The 19,701-nt window shown below is 46.4% G+C and overlaps 1 protein-coding gene across 1 annotated transcript in view; it reads right to left on the reverse strand.

Annotated features, from left to right (window-relative positions):
* trappc12 (trafficking protein particle complex subunit 12) overlaps positions 1–19,701 on the reverse strand; it is a 38,340-nt gene that overhangs the window by 11,524 nt on the left and 7,115 nt on the right. Inside the window, exon 4 of the mRNA XM_080513410.1 lies at positions 3,439–3,552. Coding sequence (XP_080369536.1) covers positions 3,439–3,552 — 114 coding nt within the window. The remainder of the gene's footprint in view (positions 1–3,438; positions 3,553–19,701) is intronic.

Genomic DNA, 19,701 nt, shown 5'->3' on the forward strand with positions numbered 1-19,701 from the left:
ATCATGTCGCAGTTAACATGCTTTCAACATCACCATTGTTAAAAAAGTTCCTGTTAACTTCGTAAAAAAGTTTGCGTGATAAAAATGCCTAAAAACACAAACAATTAACTTTCCTTTCATCACATTGCTGCAGCTTTTAATATGTAATGGCACAACATGAATTTTAAAGGCTGTGTGGTTGGCAAACTCAAAATGAATGAATTTCAAATATAATAAGTGCAGTTAATTGTAATTAATTTGATTGAGCTGGAGCAAAACTAAGCAACGAACCAAACAACAAACTGAACGAGACGGTAATATTTGGTGTAAATGAAGGGGCAAGAGAAAGCACACTGTTTTTAGGAAAGTGCAGACGTGTTTGTATATCGTGGAGATCATATTGTTATAGCAATATGTGGAAACACAATTTATTACATATTGTTCGTTTATCTAATATCGTTCAGCCCTCACATATAAACCGATTGGACACAACATTGTGATATGATTTTTGTTTTTAGTAACTGTCTTCACCGGTAGACTTTAAAAAAACCTCCAAAACATTCATTTTATTTCAAAAGCAAACTAAAGCAGAGCAGTCATTAATCAAACATTGAGGGCGAACCTCTAAAGTCACATCGCGGGACACTTCAGTGCTGCAGTGCATTTTGGTTGAACCCTGGTTTTCTTGTGTTTGAAGTTTCTCATTTCAGAAATACTCCAAACCATCTCTGATGGTCTTGATCTTGAATTCTTCGCAGAAACATTTGGTAAGAATGCTGTAAATGTTGGTATTTAATCAAATAAATCTCATTTTACACTTCATTGCTGCTTGACCTGAAGCTGTCACCCCGCCGGTTCTACAACAAATTTACTGTGAATATGTCAACTGTTACTACAATGTGGCTGTTCTTTAAAAGCATCGGTGAACCGACTGTTAAAAGATCTTTGACACCCCGATGTGGCCCGTTGATTCACTCCTTCCCTGAAAGTCCAAGTACCTTCTATCCTTCTCTCCCTAAAGCACAAAGCTTGCCAACTCGCGGTGCTCACCGAGTTTGTAATTTGGCACCAGGCTCAATAAATGGCAGCTGTTTTTTTTTCTTTTTTTCTGTTTTCCCTGGAATTTGCCGCGTCTGGAGGAAACGGCCGAGCCGAAACATCTGCGCCGCCGCCGTCTCCCTGTTATCCAACGCCATCACGTGTCACGTTGACGACGAACAACACGAGTTCACAACTGTCCGACTCGTCTGACGCTCCTTTCTCAGACAAAGCTTTGAACATCTTGAATCAGTCATTTTCAACAGAAACTTTTTTTCACCCCCCCAACAAAAATGTATTTATGAAAAGAATAAAATAATCTGCACATTCGGGGAAGCAGTACTTCAGAGAATGTTTGCATTAAACACATTTCTTTTCTTGCTTTGTACCACGCAATTATAAATCTATTCCGAATTAGCACAACAGGGACGTATTGATTGGCTGCACGCACGCCGTTTCTCCTTCATTTGTTTGTCTTCATTACTTCTGTGTTTTTCCACTCTGTTGTTTTCTGCTCAAACTTATAAAAGAAAAGAAAGGGAAAAAAAATGCACTTAAAACTGTTGGAAGGTAACAAACTGTGTTTTCCCTGCCGGTGATTCCTGCTGCTGCAGCGTGGAGTTAATCATCAGAAATGATCCATCAGACGGCTTTGGTTTCGGGCAAAAGTCAGAATGGAGGACGGCGTGCTGTACTGTACGCGCTGTGTGTGTGTGTGTGTGTGTGTGTGTGTGTGTGTGTAAAGCCGATTCACATCTGGAGGGCACAGGCTGTTCCAGGACCACGTTGTCCAAATTCTCTCGAGCTCTTCGACGGCAGCGCAGCCGCACGCGGTTGGACGGGAGCCCGGGCGCCGCCGAACGGACCGCCTCGTCCAGAAACTGGCGCGCGGCACACAAAAGCCCCCTGAAGACTCCCCCGCTCTGTCGACCTCTGCCTATCGCTCGGCGCCGCCGCGCCGCTGTCTGCTGTCATTACCGCTGACGGCTGTGCTGCCGGCGGCGGCGGCGGTGTTCGTGCGGTGGCATTTGGCGAGCTGCTTACAGATCAACACCTTCGGGAGGAACTTGGAGGAAACTTCACGAAGAGCTCCGAGCATCAACACAAACCAACTGTAACCTTTGGATTTACACTCCGGTGCTCCTGACTATATTTTACTTATTGATTCTATAGAGCTTCTTATGTAGATTGTGGGGATTTTTTTGCACTGCACTGCTACCAGATCTGTCTCCTTTCAGAGGATTGTCCATCGACCAACAAAACACGATGACTGCATTTAAAGTAAACCGAGTAAAAATTTTGAATACATAAAACTGAAAGATGCAAGACAAAAAGCATCAAATTCATTCATTCAATTTGATCCATATCCATGTCATGGAGTCAAACATGAGAATTCACACACCTATTACACGTTCTAAAACACGACTATTACAAGCAACGTGGAATCTGAAATCCTTCCTGCCGCAGCACGTATTTCTCTTCGGACCGAACCCAGTTGCTGGTCACATTCATGCTTCGTGTTGCATAACGACCTCTACTCTTACTGAAACACTGGGAATGTTTAGCGTCTATTCTATTCGCTGCTAAAAGTGTCCCGCCGCCAGTCTTAATGAGTGTAAACATCTGGAGCATCGCGGGATCAAAATGTGCTGAGCCGTTAGAATCCTTCAGAAAGAATCGGGGAAACAATCCCGTTTCTCCCGGTTGACAAGAGCTAATGCGGCTCAGTGGTGAATGTGTGGCGTCAGTTCGAAAACACACAAGTTCGATTAGATACGAGAATCTGTTGGCAAGCTTCAGATAAATAAAGGATGTAAAGATACAATATATAATGGTTTGGTCAAATTTACGATCATTTTGTGGAGCTGGAAGACCTACGGAGGTTAGCAAGATCTCCAACTGGCCTCTGAAGTCTCGCAGTTTAATTTTTCACTACAAGATGGTGCATTGAGTTGAAAAAATGAGCAGCTGGGCAAATATTTACAGCAAGAAGAGTTGAAACTCTTCGCTACTACATAAGGGTGTCATTTATTTGATAAGGTGTATACAGCATATACTTTGCTATATCATCATGTGATTAACTGATTAAAGATATAAACTCCACGGTTAAGACTGCTTGGAAATAATTATAAGTTCAGTTAATGAAAAAAAAAAAAAGTGTCCGATAACTGAATAATAAGGGACTGAATAATCAGTGAAGACATATCTGTGAGGATATATCGGAGCCTTATCCTTCAAGCACATTATTGGGTCTATTTCCAGCTAAATGCAAAACGTATTTCACTTTCAAGTGCTGTTGAGGAATAATGACATTATGGTGCGACGCGGGACATGTTCTGGCTCTCTGCCACCCACGGAATCACTGAGGCAGGCAGAGTGCCGGCAGGACGGCGATATGGACGGAGGCGGCGGGCGTCTTACCTGCAGAGAGTCGGTGGTGTGGGAGCTCTGCTGGCCGGCCTTGCCGTACCCCTGCCCATGAGCCGTCAACAGTCGGCCCGTCAGATCCACCGCGGCACGCCAGTTCTTACTGATCTGCGAAGGCGGGGGGATGAAGAGGGAAACATACGTTTCAGAAACATACACCCCATCCGGATTGACTGATAATAACAGGTAGAAGACAAGGTGCTACCAGGAAGAAATACATTTGGATTCTGGAAACGAGGTGTATCTACTGAGCTCCCCGGCTCTCTCGCCCGCCAAAACCTCGGCCACAAGGAATTACAGAAGCTGATTTAATGAAAAGAGGTGGCTTCGTTACAAACACGACTAACAGCACCCACTAGTGGCCAAACAGGAAAACTACACAGTTTTCTGAGTTTCCGCTGTTGCCGTGTGAATGGACATAGTCTTCAAACAAACAAAAATGCAAAAATTACAAGTTTTTACTTGAAATATCACGTAAACGGGGCTTAACTTTCATCGACATCAATGCATTTAAAGTTTTACCTTGAAATAAACCTAGGAATAGAATAATTCACAGTATGTTTCTAATCAGCATCCCAACATTAGTTGTGGAACCAATAATTTAATAATTTTTGGAGTATTTCTATGTCGCTCCATCCTGTATGCCTGCAGTATTAGTATGGCTAAGCTCCAAAAAAACAAAAAACTCAATACGAGTTCTTGTTATGTTTCTGTCATGTTGGTTGTGCCAATAACTATGCCAAGAGAGCTCTTTGGTATTTTTCCCGACACTTAATGCACTACGAAGCTTTTGTTATTTCAATAAATATTGCAATTATTTCTGGTTCATCTACATTTAATTATTGCGTGCTTAAAATTCAGAGCTACCTGTGCTTCTGGCTAGGACTGTGCTTTGTGGTGGAATGAACGTTGGTCTCCTTTCTTAAAAGATAGCAGTTTAAATTGGTGTTCCCAGGCTACGTCTCCTGCTCAATAATGCAGCATTTTCAGATCTCAAGCAGTGATTAGCGATTCAGGATTGGTTATTACAGAGCAAACTGAATAATAACATTTTGTGAAATTGCTTATCGTCACACCTTGTTGTAGCTTTTTTTATGTGGCATTAATACTCGGCCCTGCTTTTAATGTTAAATAGGGATAACAACAAATCCCTGATGGGTGGGTGGGGGGGGGGGGGGGGGACAAGAGGGACACACATGTTCTCTGAACACATGGTGCAATGAAGAATGACAAGCCACTGATTTAACAAGCAATATCTTTCATGTTACGAAACAAAGGGATAATAACAATTGTTTTACACACTTGTCGACTTCAACCTGATATTAACGTGTCATCTAAAGCGGTAAAGTAGAAGCCAGTGTGTGTGAAATGAATCTGGTGTGTGAAAGCCAGAGGACACACACACACACACATACACACACACCCAGGTATCAACAGCATCTGCTTCCACAGGAGGTGGTACAATAGGTAAGAGGGTGACGGGGTGGGAGGGAGGGAGGGGGGGGTGGGGGCTGGAGAGTCACCCCACCCTATCACCGCACATGACAAGGTCGGCTTGCCGATCGGGTCCTAAGTGCTGCGCCATTCATCACGGCCAAGGAGCTAATTAGGAGCGCGAGGGCCACTTTCTTTTCGAGTCATCTTTGTCGTAAAGGCTCATCGTGTGGCTGTGCCTCAATCCCCCGCCTCTTCCTCACCATTGTTTCCTCTCCATCTCCCCGTTTCCTCACCTCTGTCCCTTTCATGCGCCTCGCTTCTCTACCCTTCTGTCAGGGTTTCTTCCTCCCTCCCTCCCTCCCTCCCTCCCTTCCTTCCCTCCCTCCCTTCTGCCCTGTGCCAGTAGCTGCGCTGCCTCTGAATCTTCATTAGGGGGGGAAATGAAGCTGAAAACGAGGAGGCAGCCTGGATGGCCGAAAGCAGCTGCAGTCAGTCACGGGCGCGCAAGTATCCTGCGGTATGCTACAGTACACCGCTGCCCTGCCACGGGGCACGGCCAGACAGCTGTGCGAGTGTGTTTGGAGGTGTCTGCGCGAGATTTGGCGATACGGGGTGAGTGGAGGAAATGAGAACAGCCTCGCAGCGGTGTACCGTGGCTGCATTCCTCCACACACCAAGTCCAGGCAGGGAACGCAGAGGGATGAGAGGTTTCGGCGGCGGATAAGCACAGCTGTGGATGGATGAAATCCGGCGGACGTGTGGCGTGAGAGCGCACAAGTCAAAGTTAGCCATCGTGGAGGGAAGAAAACAAAGCAGGAAGGAGCTGGAGGAGAGAGAAAACAAAAAAAAAAACCAACAAAAAAAAAAACGCCAGTGGGTACCAGAATGGAGAGATGAGGAAAACTTGACTGCCGGGGGAGCTACAGAAAAAAAAAAACCCTAACAAAGATGAGAAAGAGAACTTCAGCTCGCTCCTTGCATAACTGCAGCATCGCCGCCATGCACAGATTTGCACTCTGACATTATCTCACGTCGGTCCTGTAATTTCAGGTCGTGAACTCCAAGGCCAACATTAACGGACGGTGCGACTCGAGTGGGAACGGCAGACAGGGTGGCACGATTTCCAGTGTCGGGGGTCACGGGGGGGGGGGGGGGGGGGGGGGGGGGGGTCGGTCGCCGCTAACAATGAGGTGTCAGCGCCCTTTTAGCGAGATAATGACGGGCGTCTCGTCGCCGCGGCGTTGCCGTCTGAAACGGTTGAACTGGAGGCCTGACCCCGGTTGACGACAAAAATCTAACGAACAACCGCGGACTGGACGGTGTTGGAGATGCTAATCTAACATTTACAACGTGCAGGGTCTCGACTCCAGCTGTCAGAATTCATTACAGCTGTTGGAACGCCTGGCCAGCCTTTTACACTGTTGCTTAAAGCAGACCTCTTCCTGATGCCACTTTATAAGTATATGAAAAAACTTCAGCCACACTGTTTGCCGAACCACGAGGAAGAAAGTTTCCATTCCAACGGAGACGCGACATGATCAGGATGCTCTGGATATTGTAGGTATTGCTGCGAAATAAATATGGACAATACAGAGCAACTCATCAGATCACGTCTGGAGAGTAGGGGTGAGGAATATGGACATTCGTGAGAACAAGGTTCATTCAGCGGTGCCATGAAAAATTTGATCTCGTCAGTTCCCACGACAAAGTGAGTCCTCGTCCAATCGAAGGTTGGCTGGTGGTTCGATCCTCTGTTTGGCCCTGCCCAAAGGCCAAAGAGTGTTTGAGGAGCGGGTTATTAGCCCATTGCCAAACCCATTGTCTTGTCTCTCCCCTTTCAAGCTGTTCGGTATGGTTGGCCCTACCAGGAGTGTAATACTCCAGCCGACGGTAAGGTAGTGATCCCATCGGGGTAGGCCATATAAGTAATGTCCGTTTACTATTTACTGATAAAGACACATTGTTTCATTGTGAAATCAATGTCATAATAGGAACGGGTTCTCTTTACCACCCAATTAGAAGGCCCGCCATCACGTTCACGATCAAATAACTCTTCAAGGTGTTCAGGAAAAATAATTAAATGGTTGCGAGGCAAGGGCTGGCAAGGGCTTCAAAAAGATCCCCAATAACTGATATTCAGTCTTTCTGAGGAAAATCATCTGCAGGTACTGTACAATTTAAACAAATGGGACTGACCTTAAGAGTTTTCAGCCCGAGAGCAGCACTCGATATAGAAAGAAATCTTGAAGAATCCACAAAATCCACACAGGATGTGTAGAGGTAAAAAAACGTAGTCGATAATTTCAAAGTGTATACCTCTTCCGTCACATTGAGACTGTGTATATTAAAGATGAAGATGAACTGGAATATGTGGGATATTCGTTGTCCAAAATGAACAAGAGATTGTTTTTTTTTGGGGGGGGGGGACAATAAAAGTCAACTCCTGTCTGTGGAACACCAAAGCGTGAGAGACTTCATACCAAGATACCCTGAAAATTATTTCTTTAAGGTTCGGTGCTACATGGATTACACGAATCTCTCTTCGGCACAATCGCATCCGACCAAAACGTGCATTTCATAGTTCAGGTAACCTGCAGGAGAGAGGACTCTATATGGAAGGTGGTTGAAAATTTCAAAGGTTCAAATGATATTGTAGAAATTAGTTTTTGTTCCAGTCGTAAAATCCTCTTCGGTATAAATGTGTAATTAAGCTGTGCACACAATACATTCAAATAGTTGATATTTTATTGAATTAAAAACTTTTATTATGTTCAAGGACCCCTGTTGAAAATAAAATAAAAGCCAAAATCCTGAAAAGTTTAAAAAATTTTTTTGGGAAATTCCACAGCATCAAAAGCTAAGGTGAACTTATTTATTACTTAAAAAAAACAAACATACAAAGAGCTCACTGATAGCCTGCCATGAGCTCCATCATGCATACAAAAGCACGCTGTCACTCCTCAGGTTTGAATGATTTCAATTAATGCAAAAGGGGCAGTGGGATGACAAAAAAAAAACACATAAACAATAGGCTGGTGGTGATTAATAATTTAGCTCAGCTCAAATGACTTCGCAATAATGCATAATCAGATTCCTCCTAAATCACTAGAGGAGGCATTACCGTAGTGATTTATAGCCAGTGATATTAAAGAGGACTTGACTATTATAAAGGCTGAGTGACAGACGTGTGTGCAGGGATTTTGTGGGTGACTTTCTGGCGCGATCGCAGGAAGGGCGATTTCCTTTTGTTGGCAGTTGTTGTGCTGCTTTTTGGAGGAGGACGGCAGGGCAGCGCACCCACTTCCTCTCCTGACGGGAAACAAAAGCGCCAGACAAAAGACGGGGAGAGGAAAATAAAGGGGCTCCAAGTCAGATCGGAAAATCCACACGGACCATTCGCCAGGTAAAGTACTCAAACCTAAGTGCCGCCGCCGTCGCCGCGATTCGGTGGCCTCCATTAAGCACGTCCACAGAGGGAGATGTGGAGCGCGCGCTTCAAATGCGTTCGGCTTTACGGAAAAACAGCTTCATTTATTCTAATTAAACAGGTTTGACTCCGGCCCAGACGTCGTACACAGTCGCACCCTCGCAGACGGAGACGCGCTCTCGCATTCTCTCTCCCCCTCCGCACACAAACGCAGACGCGTAATTAGTCTCGTCGTGAGTTTAAAAGGGGTGAGGCTTCTTAATTGCGTCGAAGAGCGGAAGTTCATTGCGACTATCCTTTGGTGATTCTTCTTCTTCTTTTTTTTTTTTTAAAGAAGAAATACACAACCCCTGCATAACAAAGCCTGACGAACAAACGAACGCCCACTTGTTCTCTCGCAAGACCCGAAGCCTCCAGGCATATCAAACTTAAAAAGGCTCCCTCACACCAGCTTTGGTTAACACAGGGAGCTCCAGTGCTACTTCAATTAAGCCCCTTGCATTTTGGATTACACAGAGGAGTGTGGGAAAGAAAAAAAAAACACTCTGGTAATATGCTATGCTAGTCACTACAACTTAACTTTGATGCCTCTGTAGTCGGTCTGCGGACACTGAAAACAGGGGGGGGGGGGGGGGGGGGGGGGGTGCTGCCAGAAGCTGAAGGACGCATTAATCGGTTACTGTACCGATATGAACTTCACAAAGCCGCCATTTTGTCTCCAGCGGGCAGTCGCCGGACTCTTCAAACGGTATCACCGAGAGACGACGGCCCAGACGCGCGGCGTGAATCCACGCTACTTGCTCATAGCGTGCAGGAGAAACTCTGCGTGGCACTCCCAACGACGACTCGACACAAGTTTCCCCAGTTCTAAGTGACGCTCCCCCCCCCCCCCCCCGGGGGGGAACATCAACCGCTGATTGACTGACTAAGCGGGCAGCTGTGGAAGCAGTTTGATGGCTTGGTTGTCAACAGAAACAAGCGTGTCCATTTCCGCGTCCCTCCGAGACGACGTCGGGACTTAAGGAGCTCCGCTCTCGGGCCCATCCACAAATGAAGATTCCAGAAGTACAGCACAGACAAGTTTGTCGAGAGCGCTGCAGGACACGATGTTGATGTCGACCGAGTCGTGGCTACATTAAATGTGGAAGTCGTGGGGGGGGGGGGGGGGAGGGGTTGTGGAAAACATGAATGGATTTTCGGAAGCGAACGATATACAAAAGGTCAAGTCAAAGTAATCCGGGTACTTGATTTCACTTAAATAGGATTACTATGTCAAACGTAAGATGGTTCTCACCACAACCCAGAATGCCAAGCCACGGTCTGAAACACAGCTGTGCTGCTGGGAACAGAACTTTCTGTCAAGGGAACTTGACTTCAAGTGAAGTTTTTCTTTTTTTTTTTTTTTTTTTGCTTTTGTGTTTCTGATTTCTAAAACGTTGTCAGTTATGACATAAGTGGAATAAATAAAGTGAAATAACATCCCACCGCCATGACCGAGATGTTGTATTTGATGAGGATCCTAATAAATGAATGTACTTTACTGATATAGTGCCACACACACACACACACACACACACACACACACACACACACACACACACACACACACACACACACACACACACACACACACACACACACACACACACACACACACACACACACACACACACACACACACACACACACACACACACTACACACACACACACACAGTGACAGTTGCCATGAAAAGCGCTCAACTCCCCCCTGTGGAGCCATTCAGGGTTCGGTCTCTTGACACATGGCCACGTGACGAGGGAATCGGACCTGCGACCTTGCTATTGGAAGACAACTCACTCCCAGTTGAAACATATTCTTTCATGTGGTGGATTTTTCCCGTCTCGCTGGATCTCCTTTGAAGCAGCTTGATGTGGTGTCTGTCAATAAAGCCCGTGATGCATCGTCTGGGACGAACCGTGAATCATTCAGAGCGTCACGGCGCGGCAGCGCTCATCTCTTTAATTGGCAATATACATTCAGATTAAGTGGGTTTTTCTTTTTTCTCACAGGCCTCACGCCAGAATTGGTTTGCAACCTTTGCCGCTGTATGAAGAGGACATGTCGTTCTGCTCAGACGCAAAATGGAGTCACGACAGCTGGACCCCATCAGCACATGCAGCTCATCGACACGATTTTGAACACGGTTTCACGACAGCAGTGGTTCAGTAAGAAATCACATTTGCAGGCCAATAAAGAGAGACATCTCAGTGTCGCCTCAGAAGTACTTTAACCCTTGTGTCCCCATTCCGTCGCCACTGTCGGGATTCAGCGTGGGACATTCTCATGGAAGTCGGAGAAAATGAATGACTTCAAGAGAATCGAAATAAAAACAAACTGAAAGTAGACAAATTGAAGTTTCTGTTTCTCACAGTATGAGCATCCAATCACAGACAAGAGTAGCGACAAGCTTCCTATTAGCGCCAAAAACATGCGGCCATATCGAACTACTGGCCGACAATGAACGTTAACGAAAGGGACAAAACTATCAATCCTACTGGTTCTACTTTATGTTGTTCGGGCCAGCAGGGTGAAATCTCCGCCTCCCCGCCACCTCAAATAGGCCCGGGCATATGGCGGCGGCCAATATAAACAGAGCAAGGTGAGAACAACTACAACAAAGGTTTAAACGTGCCCTTCAGCGCAAACAAAAAGCTGACGGTGCATTACTGCCGCGCCGCTTTGCGCTTGTGCGCGCGACTGGAGGCGGAAAATGACAGCCGTGGAGAAAGGTTACGATAATGACAAGTAAAGGTTACGGCAATGATATCAAAGTGCGGTGCAGCAGCTGGGTCGTCGCAGTGATTATGGGGGTGTGTCTGTCTGACCCAGCCAAGGTGGGTCTCTCTCTCTCTCTCTCCCTGCACACACACACACACACACACACACACACACACACACACACACACTAACACACACACACACACACTCTCTGGCCCCGGCCCAGACGGCATCACACTGTGGGAGGAAAGAGAGGTTAGCGTCTCCAGTGGGAAGTACAGAGGGAAGGAAGTGAGAGATGGAGAGATGAAGGAGAGAAGGAGGGGAGGGGAGGGGAGGAGGGTGGGGGGAGGGGGTGGAGGAGGAGAAGGGAAACGGGGGTGATTGCTAATGAGGGAGACAGATGAGGCCAGTCGAGGGCGGTGCTGAGTTGGAGGCTCGCTCGCTGCTGACCACAACACAGCGGGGACAGGAGAGGAGACAGGAGAGGAGACAGGAGAGGAGGCAGGAGAGGAGACAGGAGAGGAGGCAGGGGAGGGAGACAGGGGAGGAGACAGGGGAGGAGACAGGAGAGGTGACAGGAGAGGAGACAGAGGTCACCGTGGAGTGGAGGGGGAGAGGAGACAGGGGAGGAGACAGGAGAGGAGGCAGGAGAGGAGGCAGGAGAGGAGACAGGAGAGGAGGCAGGGGAGGAGACAGGGGAGGAGACAGGAGAGGAGACAGGAGAGGAGACAGAGGTCACCGCGGAGTGGAGGGGGAGAGGAGACAGGGGAGGAGACAGGAGAGGAGACAGGAGAGAAGACAGGAGAGGAGACAGGAGAGAAGACAGGAGAGGAGACCGGGGAGGAGACAGGAGAGGAGACAGAGGTCACCGCGGAGTGGAGGGGGAGAGGAGACAGGGGAGGAGACAGGAGAGGAGGCAGGAGAGGAGGCAGGAGAGGAGACAGGAGAGGAGGCAGGAGAGGAGGCAGGGGAGGAGACAGGGGAGGAGACAGGAGAGGAGACAGGAGAGGAGACAGAGGTCACCGCGGAGTGGAGGGGGAGAGGAGACAGGGGAGGAGACAGGAGAGGAGACAGAGGTCACCGCGGAGTGGAGGGGGAGAGGAGACAGGGGAGGAGACAGGAGAGGAGACAGGAGAGGAGACAGGAGAGAAGACAGGAGAGGAGACAGGAGAGAAGACAGGAGAGGAGACAGGAGAGAAGACAGGAGAGAAGACAGGAGAGAAGACAGGAGAGAAGACAGGGGAGGAGACAGGAGAGGAGACAGGAGAGGAGACAGGAGAGGAGACAGGGGAGGAGACAGGAGAGGAGACAGGAGAGGAGACAGGGGAGGAGACAGGAGAGGAGACAGGAGAGGAGACAGGAGAGGAGACAGGAGAGGAGACAGGAGAGGAGACAGGGGAGGAGACAGGGGAGGAGACAGGAGAGGAGACAGGAGAGGAGACAGGAGAGGAGACAGAGGTCACCGCGGAGTGGAGGGCGAGACGTCGGGCGGAGGTCTGGAGAGCCGAGCAAACTCAGCGTCTTCATTTTCATTTCCCATCAATTACAGCTATTTAACGACGCTACGAGCAACAGAGTCAAGTCATACATAGAGATTTTTTTTCTTCCCCCACACTTTTCGTAGACGTTTTATCCAAAGTTTGGTAGAACATAATTTAATTAGTAGTGAGTAAAGAAGAGCATTGGACAGTGTTGCATAACTGTAATTCCAGCACTTTTTGCAGTTAGAAAAAATTTTCAAAATTAAATAAAGATAAGATCACTGAGCGTTCTATAAGCAGCCTCCATCTCTATCCATACCTGGAGTTTGACTTTGAGTAGAAACAGTAAACAAAAAGAATTTTCATAAACATTAAGTTGTAAAGAAGCACAGTTCTTTTATGTCTTTGATGCACGATGATGCTCGCGACGGTGTCAGGAGTCTGAAAGAAACACTTGCTAGAAACCACTTTTACAAAGACACAAAAGGTTTAAAAAAAAAAAAAAAAACTGCAATCTCACCGCCCATCTCAGAGTAAAATGATAAAAATGTATTCTGCCCGTGTTTAACAAATCCATTATTTCAGCTGTGTAACCAAAATCCAATTCAAAATAGTGAAACCGAGGCAAGAAAGACAGAAGTGCCAAACTGCAAAACTCCGTGGCACGTCGGTGTGCAGGTTATTTTGCATTTTGGGGGAAGACGAAACTCAGGAGTCGAGGTCCGAGTTTCAAGCTGTCCTGTTGAATCGAACTCAAGCACGTATGACCCGATACTTTCCGGTCCAAAGTTGACCCGGTCTGACGCAACGCTCTGATGTAAATGCACCTGCAAGCACATTCTCATGATTTATGACACTCGTGCAATGTTTCCTAAAAAAAACTCCCAAAAAAACCCTGTAAAATCTAGCAAATTCACGGACGGCCTTTTTGATGACGGGCTCAAGTGACTCCCTTTTGCAAGACTTTGGCCGACTGAATAATCAAGGGCCGAGTCACTCTTGCTGATGAATGGATCCGACTCCATCTGCCTCCTCCATCTACTACCAGCCGCACGCATGATTTATTTAGCAATAATTTATGAAATTTCCAAACTTCCAGGATCAAACAAACTCATAGATCAAAGCTGTCACAGGTGATGCGGCTCCCATGCTCTCCGAGGGGAGGCTCGCGAAAAAAGAAAAAATATCGGAAAATGAGAGGATGAGCACAGGCAGGCAAAACACACACACACACACTCTCACACACACACACACTTACTCACAGCACAAATGTCAGACAGTTTGAGGGCATCACAAATAACCTCCCGGAAGCTCGACGCCGCTGAAGACCCGTCTGACCGATCGCGGCGAAACACAGGACGGCTAATGCTTTAGCCTCCGCGAGGACACACTTGTGTTTATGTGCTTTGAACACGTTTCACCCCCGCCGACATCAGCCGTCGGCTTTTATCCGGCTCCTCGCCGTGGATGACACTCGGAGCCGGCTCGGAGAACTCGCTCTGCCCGTGCGGCGTCCTTCTCTGTGCAAAGTTGCAGCGATGAGCTGGCAAGCGTGAGTCATGCTGCAGAGCCAGAGACTGACTGCACCCACTGCCACACACACACACACACACAGAAAAATAAATACACACAGGGTGCACAAAGTGCACAGATCCAACCTGAACACAGGAGATTTGGAAAGATAAGTATGCGTTTCCGCTCGGTCCTTTTGTACGCGCCTCTATCTCCTCATCTGGTGAATCACTCAGACTCTGCTGGAGCGGCGCCATTAGTCACATAGAAACACACTCGGTGAAGAATCACGTGGAGCAAGACTTCCCATGCTTTTGTTAAGACGTATTACTACCCAGAAGGAGCCGTTACGGAAAAAAAAAAAATCAAACAAACAAACAAAAAGAAAACATTTCCTATGTACACGAAACAAATATGATGCTGAATTAAATGCCTTGAAAGTGAAGTGCACATTAAAATCTAAAGTTAGTCTCGATTCAAAAACAAAAGTCGGCACGACGACGACAACAAGAAGAAATCGATTGTGTGTTTACACACAAGACGCCGAGAACATTAGCGATGGAGATTGACAGACGTATTGTTTGACACGGGAGATTATTGTTATTTCGGGCGACTTGCATCTATAAAACTACCAATTCCCGGGAGAACAAGCACCGGGAGTCATGACACTCTGGAGGCAAACGTTGTTATTGTCAATCGACTCACATATGTACAGAAGAACTATTTACTACCCCCCCCCCCCCCATTTACACACAGCCAAAATGGTCATTTTCTGTGGGTCCGAGAACCGTTGTCATATAAATGGACACTTAAAACTATTTTAAACAAATTTTATCATTTTCATGAGACCTGAGTTTGCTGTTTGCTATTTGGAATTCCTAAAATCAACTGACGTACAGTTGAAGGACATTGCAAAAAAGAAAAAGAAAAAAAGAAATCTCGACGAATAAAGTTGTTCTCGCGCTCCCTCTATGAATATTTCCAAATAAAAATATACTTCACTTCAGTCACGGTAAATTCATACGCGCTGTCCTGTACCTGCAAGACGTTGAAATGGTCAAAAAACAACATCAAAACACTGTTTATACCAACGCGTTACATCTGTGCGCAGCCATTTTCAAAAATAAAACACGGGGGCCCTTAAATCCCGATCCAAGGAGAGCGTGTCCTTTTGTCTTCCGTCTCTTCTGTTTCGCAACAACCGAGCTTCCGAGACTTGGAGGACGTTGGAGTTGCAGCTGAAAGAGGCTTTGGTGGAAGCCGGCCAATCAGAAGAAAGGAGGAAACCTTTCAGGGACGGAAGCCGCGGAAAAAGAATCGGTGGAGTTTGGTAGACGACGATGCTTTTTTACTTTTGTCGTTTTGTTTAAAAGAAACTTGAAGTCCCAAATAGAAACTTTGACAACATGTACGAGTTGGACGATCTTCCCCCTTCTTTCTTTTTTTTTAATTTACCCCCAAATCCGCATTGACGACGGGCGATTGGCGACGTTGCCCGTCGGTCTGAGACCCCGCGAGTTGGAAATCATCTGGCTTATTGAACCCCTGAACGGACAGAACACTGAATTCCAAGCGGCAGAGAGGAGGCTGCGCTGTCGCTCGATCCCACCCCTCGGACTCGCAGTGGAAAAAAAAAAAAAAAAAAGACCATTTCTTTTCATGGATCATAAGTATCACATTATGTGGGGTTTTTTTTTCTTGGTCTTTGCCACTGTCTCGACACTGTGATGTGCTAATTTGCTGTAAGAGGCACAAGGCATACCGCCGTCATGGCTTCTAAATATTCATGAAAGACGATCTCGAGTGTTTTCAGACATTTTTCATGCCGTTTTAAATTCCATACCAACGTGTGGCCCTGCAGTGCGGAGACGCTTTAGATCACACAGCGCATCGCAGCCGGCTGCGTCTGAGGCAAACGTGCTTATGGGTAAAACTCGTTCACCACTGAAACTCAGCAGAGGGTGATGGGGCAATGATAAACGGTGGCTACTGTAGTTTATATATATATTTATAGCAGCGTAAGAAGACAAGAAAACACAGGCGTGATCCCAGATAGACGCCTCACCTGCACAATCCCGATATCCGACGCACTGCAAAAATTCCTACGAAAACAAAAAATACTAAAACAAGAAAATTAATACTTAAAATAAGCAAAATGATCTGCCAACAGAACAAGAAAATTTGACTTGACACGATTTTCAAGAATAAGGAAATAATTCTCGCCCCCATATGACCCAGCGTCTTGAAAATAGCATTTTTTCATGTATTATTTTCACGTGTTTTCAAATCTTAAAATAAGAATATTGGACTTATGAAATGCCAGTTCAGGTCCTTTCATTGCTGGTCAGTCGTCTTGAAATGAGAAAAATGCTTGTTTTAAGCCGAACAGTACTTGTAACTAGATTTTAATACTCAACGTAAACACCATTCTCGCTGATAAGAAAATAAAGTAATAATCATCTTAAAACTAGAATAATAATCTTAGCGGACAATATAGTTTTAAGCAAAAATGACTTATTAGTCAAAAACAAGTCATTTTTCACTTAATTTAAGAAATCATATCTCGCCGAGATTTTACTTTTTGCAGTGTGCAAACTTTCGCAGAAAAGACTAAAAACATGCGCTTCATGTTGGAAAATGTCACCAACCTACGATGAATAACAATGTTTTTTTTTTTTTTTTACACAGAAAGACACGTAGTTCCTTTGAAAAAGTAACAATTAGTTTAAAATGACAGCCGGGGAAAGAAAAAAAACTAAAAAGAGGAGAGAAACTCTCCACCCGTTCCTGATGTCCGACGCAAACCAGACTAAAAACACGTTTTATGTTTCTTATATATATGTGAGTGTGTGTGTGGATATTACAGTATACTACTGCCACTTTGTTCATGTAATAAGTTTACAACTTTGTTTCGAGAAATATTTAAATTCTCAAAGTCGAACAAAACGCAGACTTACATTAGATATTAATTAATTAATTTAAAAAAAAATTATTTTGCTAATCTTGCAGAGAAACAGAATTCCAGTCATTGATCGACACACACACACTCTCGCCAACATACAAAAGCAGAACCTTTCTAATGGAAGCAAAAAGTGCGTCACGATGGTTTTTTGATTCAACTCTTCAACAATCTTCTAACTTCTCAGGAGGCAAAGCCTCGAACGGTCCCAGACCACAAAGATTACCCGGGGAAGCACTGCTCTCGCCGGCTCTGGTTCAACTGTATACGGCAGGCAAGACGTGCCACATTGGAAACTCAAAAACACACAGAAGCAAGCTTACGCTGCAAACACAAAGAAAAGAAAAAAAAAAAAAAAAAGAAAAGAAATCCCAGGCTGTGCCTGCAACAGAATCTCGGAGCAAACACCAAAACTACTTCATGCAACAAGCGAAAAAAAAACAACAAACTCACATCCGAGTGTGGTTAAAGGACTTTGTGAGCAAAACATACAAGTTTTCATGAAGATGGAACACGATGTCCACCGACTGCCCGTTAATATCTCGTTTCACTGTTTTTCTTTTTTTACAGCGATTACTCCGAGACTTTGCCGGCTAATCATTGAGGAAACATGGTTTGTTTTTCTCTTTCAGAAGTGAGCAACATCCATATTAATTTCCATCTTAATCTGATGGCGGGGGTGTCAAGAGATTTCCAGCAGCAGCAGCAGCAGCAGCCTTCCACATTCGGAGGCAGGAAGTGTTCCTCTGTGAGCCGGGTGAAGCCCTCTCCTGCCTCCGTCTAGCGCTCCCTCACACAACACTGCTTTTCTCTTTCTTTCTGCTCTTGTCATTCCTTGACATCTCTGCTGTAGGCTTGCGTTACCTTCCTGGCTCACCGTCTCTCTCTCTCTCTCCCTCTCTCTCTCTCTCTCTCTCGCTCACTCCTTTTCTTTTGCCTCCTGCTCCGGGGAGCCACCCACTCCAATCAGCATACGGCGTATGATCCTCTTACACGCACTCACCTACACCGTATACTGCAAGCTGAAAGTACCATTGTGTACGTGTGTGTGTGTGTGTGTGTGTGCAGGTGTGTGTGTGCGTGTGTGTGTGTGTGTGTACACCAAGTCCAGAAGGCCCTTGAAATATGCACAGCAGTCCCATGCATAATACATGGGCACAGCAGGAGAAAAGAACTTGTGAGCCGAGTGGATCTCCACCTCTCCATCTCTTCACTCCACCCCTCCCGTCCTCCTCTCCTCTTTCCACTCTCTCCATCACTCTGTCTGTCTGCCGCTGCCGCTGTGCATATGTTTTAACTAACAACCGTCTCTCAGGGTCATTTGTGGGTCACAAACTACGATGGGCGGGGGGGGGAAGACGGAGAGATGGATGGTTGGAGGCAGGGGAAGGGAAACGAGGTGAGGCCGGAGAAACGTAAGGGGAAGAGAAAGCAGGGGAAAGGATTCGCCGTCTTCAGTCAGCAGGGACCGAACCGTTGACTTTCCTTGGCCGACGGTCAAAAAAGGTCAGACGGGCTGCCGGCGCCGCGGGACGCCGAGCCCGAGCCAACGCCGGTGCTGGCGCCGTCGTTCCCCCCCCCCCCCGGGGAGAGTCGGGCACCCGCTCGGACACGCCACCTGCACGGGCGCCGCTTTACAGTCGTGACACTTGGGTCAGCAGAAATTCCGGCCCGCGGAACCGGAATCACGCCGCTCACCGTCCATACACCCGCCGGCAACTTCAAATAAATAAAAATATCCAACTTTTCAAAGACGATTGCTCTCCCCTTGTAATTCACAACAGAAGTATGACTTAAGCTATATTTTGAGGTTATGTACAAAATGTGTCAGGCACCAATATTACTATATATTAGGAGGACTGCAGGTTTAAAGTCCTAGTGAAATGAAAATTCGACCTCCAAAACACTCTGGCTGTCGCTTCTAGGGACATTTTTTATGCTAACTGGCCGAAGGGTATAAAGTTAAAACACGGCAATCTGCGAGAAAATAGCCGATAAACGGCGGTGTTTCCTCTGCTGGGCGGAGCTTCTGACAATAATAGAGTGACATCACGAGTTGTGCACACGCCCAAGTTGTGTTTACATTATGGAGGATCAGAGTTTTGACCACGAAGAGGCTGAATTTAACCACATTTCATGATCATCGTCATTTCAAACCCAGTGATTGATGAAGAAGACACAGAAGGTGGTTCTGCCATCGGTGACCCCGTCTGGAACATGTTTGAGGAAGCAGAAGACGCTTCGTCCTCCATTCGTCCTCGTCTCCTCGCCTCAGCAGCCGCCAGTTTTCACCTTTGAGGCTTTGAGGCTCCTGACTTTTGGCAGAACGACCAGCTCCGTCGATCATGTCGAAGAGCTTTTCCCACTGCGGAATCACCGAAGATGAGTCCAGGTATTACTTGATTGTCTACTAGCCGCCCGAGCTAGCTGCTCCCGCCGCCCGTGCTCCTTTTCTCCTCTCTCGGTCTCTTCCAGGCTCAATCTTTCATCAAGGCTCATAAAACGCCGATTATAACTTCAAAACACTGTAAAAACTTGGATATTTAAGAGGGAAACAAGCCGATATAAACACAACAGATCGAGATCTGCACAACTCGTGACATCACGCCCACGAAGAAGAAGGATTCCCCCGTCTTCGTCGGCTGGAGATTCAAAATTCAAATAACTTTGTTATGCGA

The sequence above is a fragment of the Blennius ocellaris genome (genome assembly GCF_963422515.1).
Source record: "Blennius ocellaris genome assembly, chromosome: 17".
Lineage (NCBI taxonomy): Eukaryota > Metazoa > Chordata > Actinopteri > Blenniiformes > Blenniidae > Blennius > Blennius ocellaris.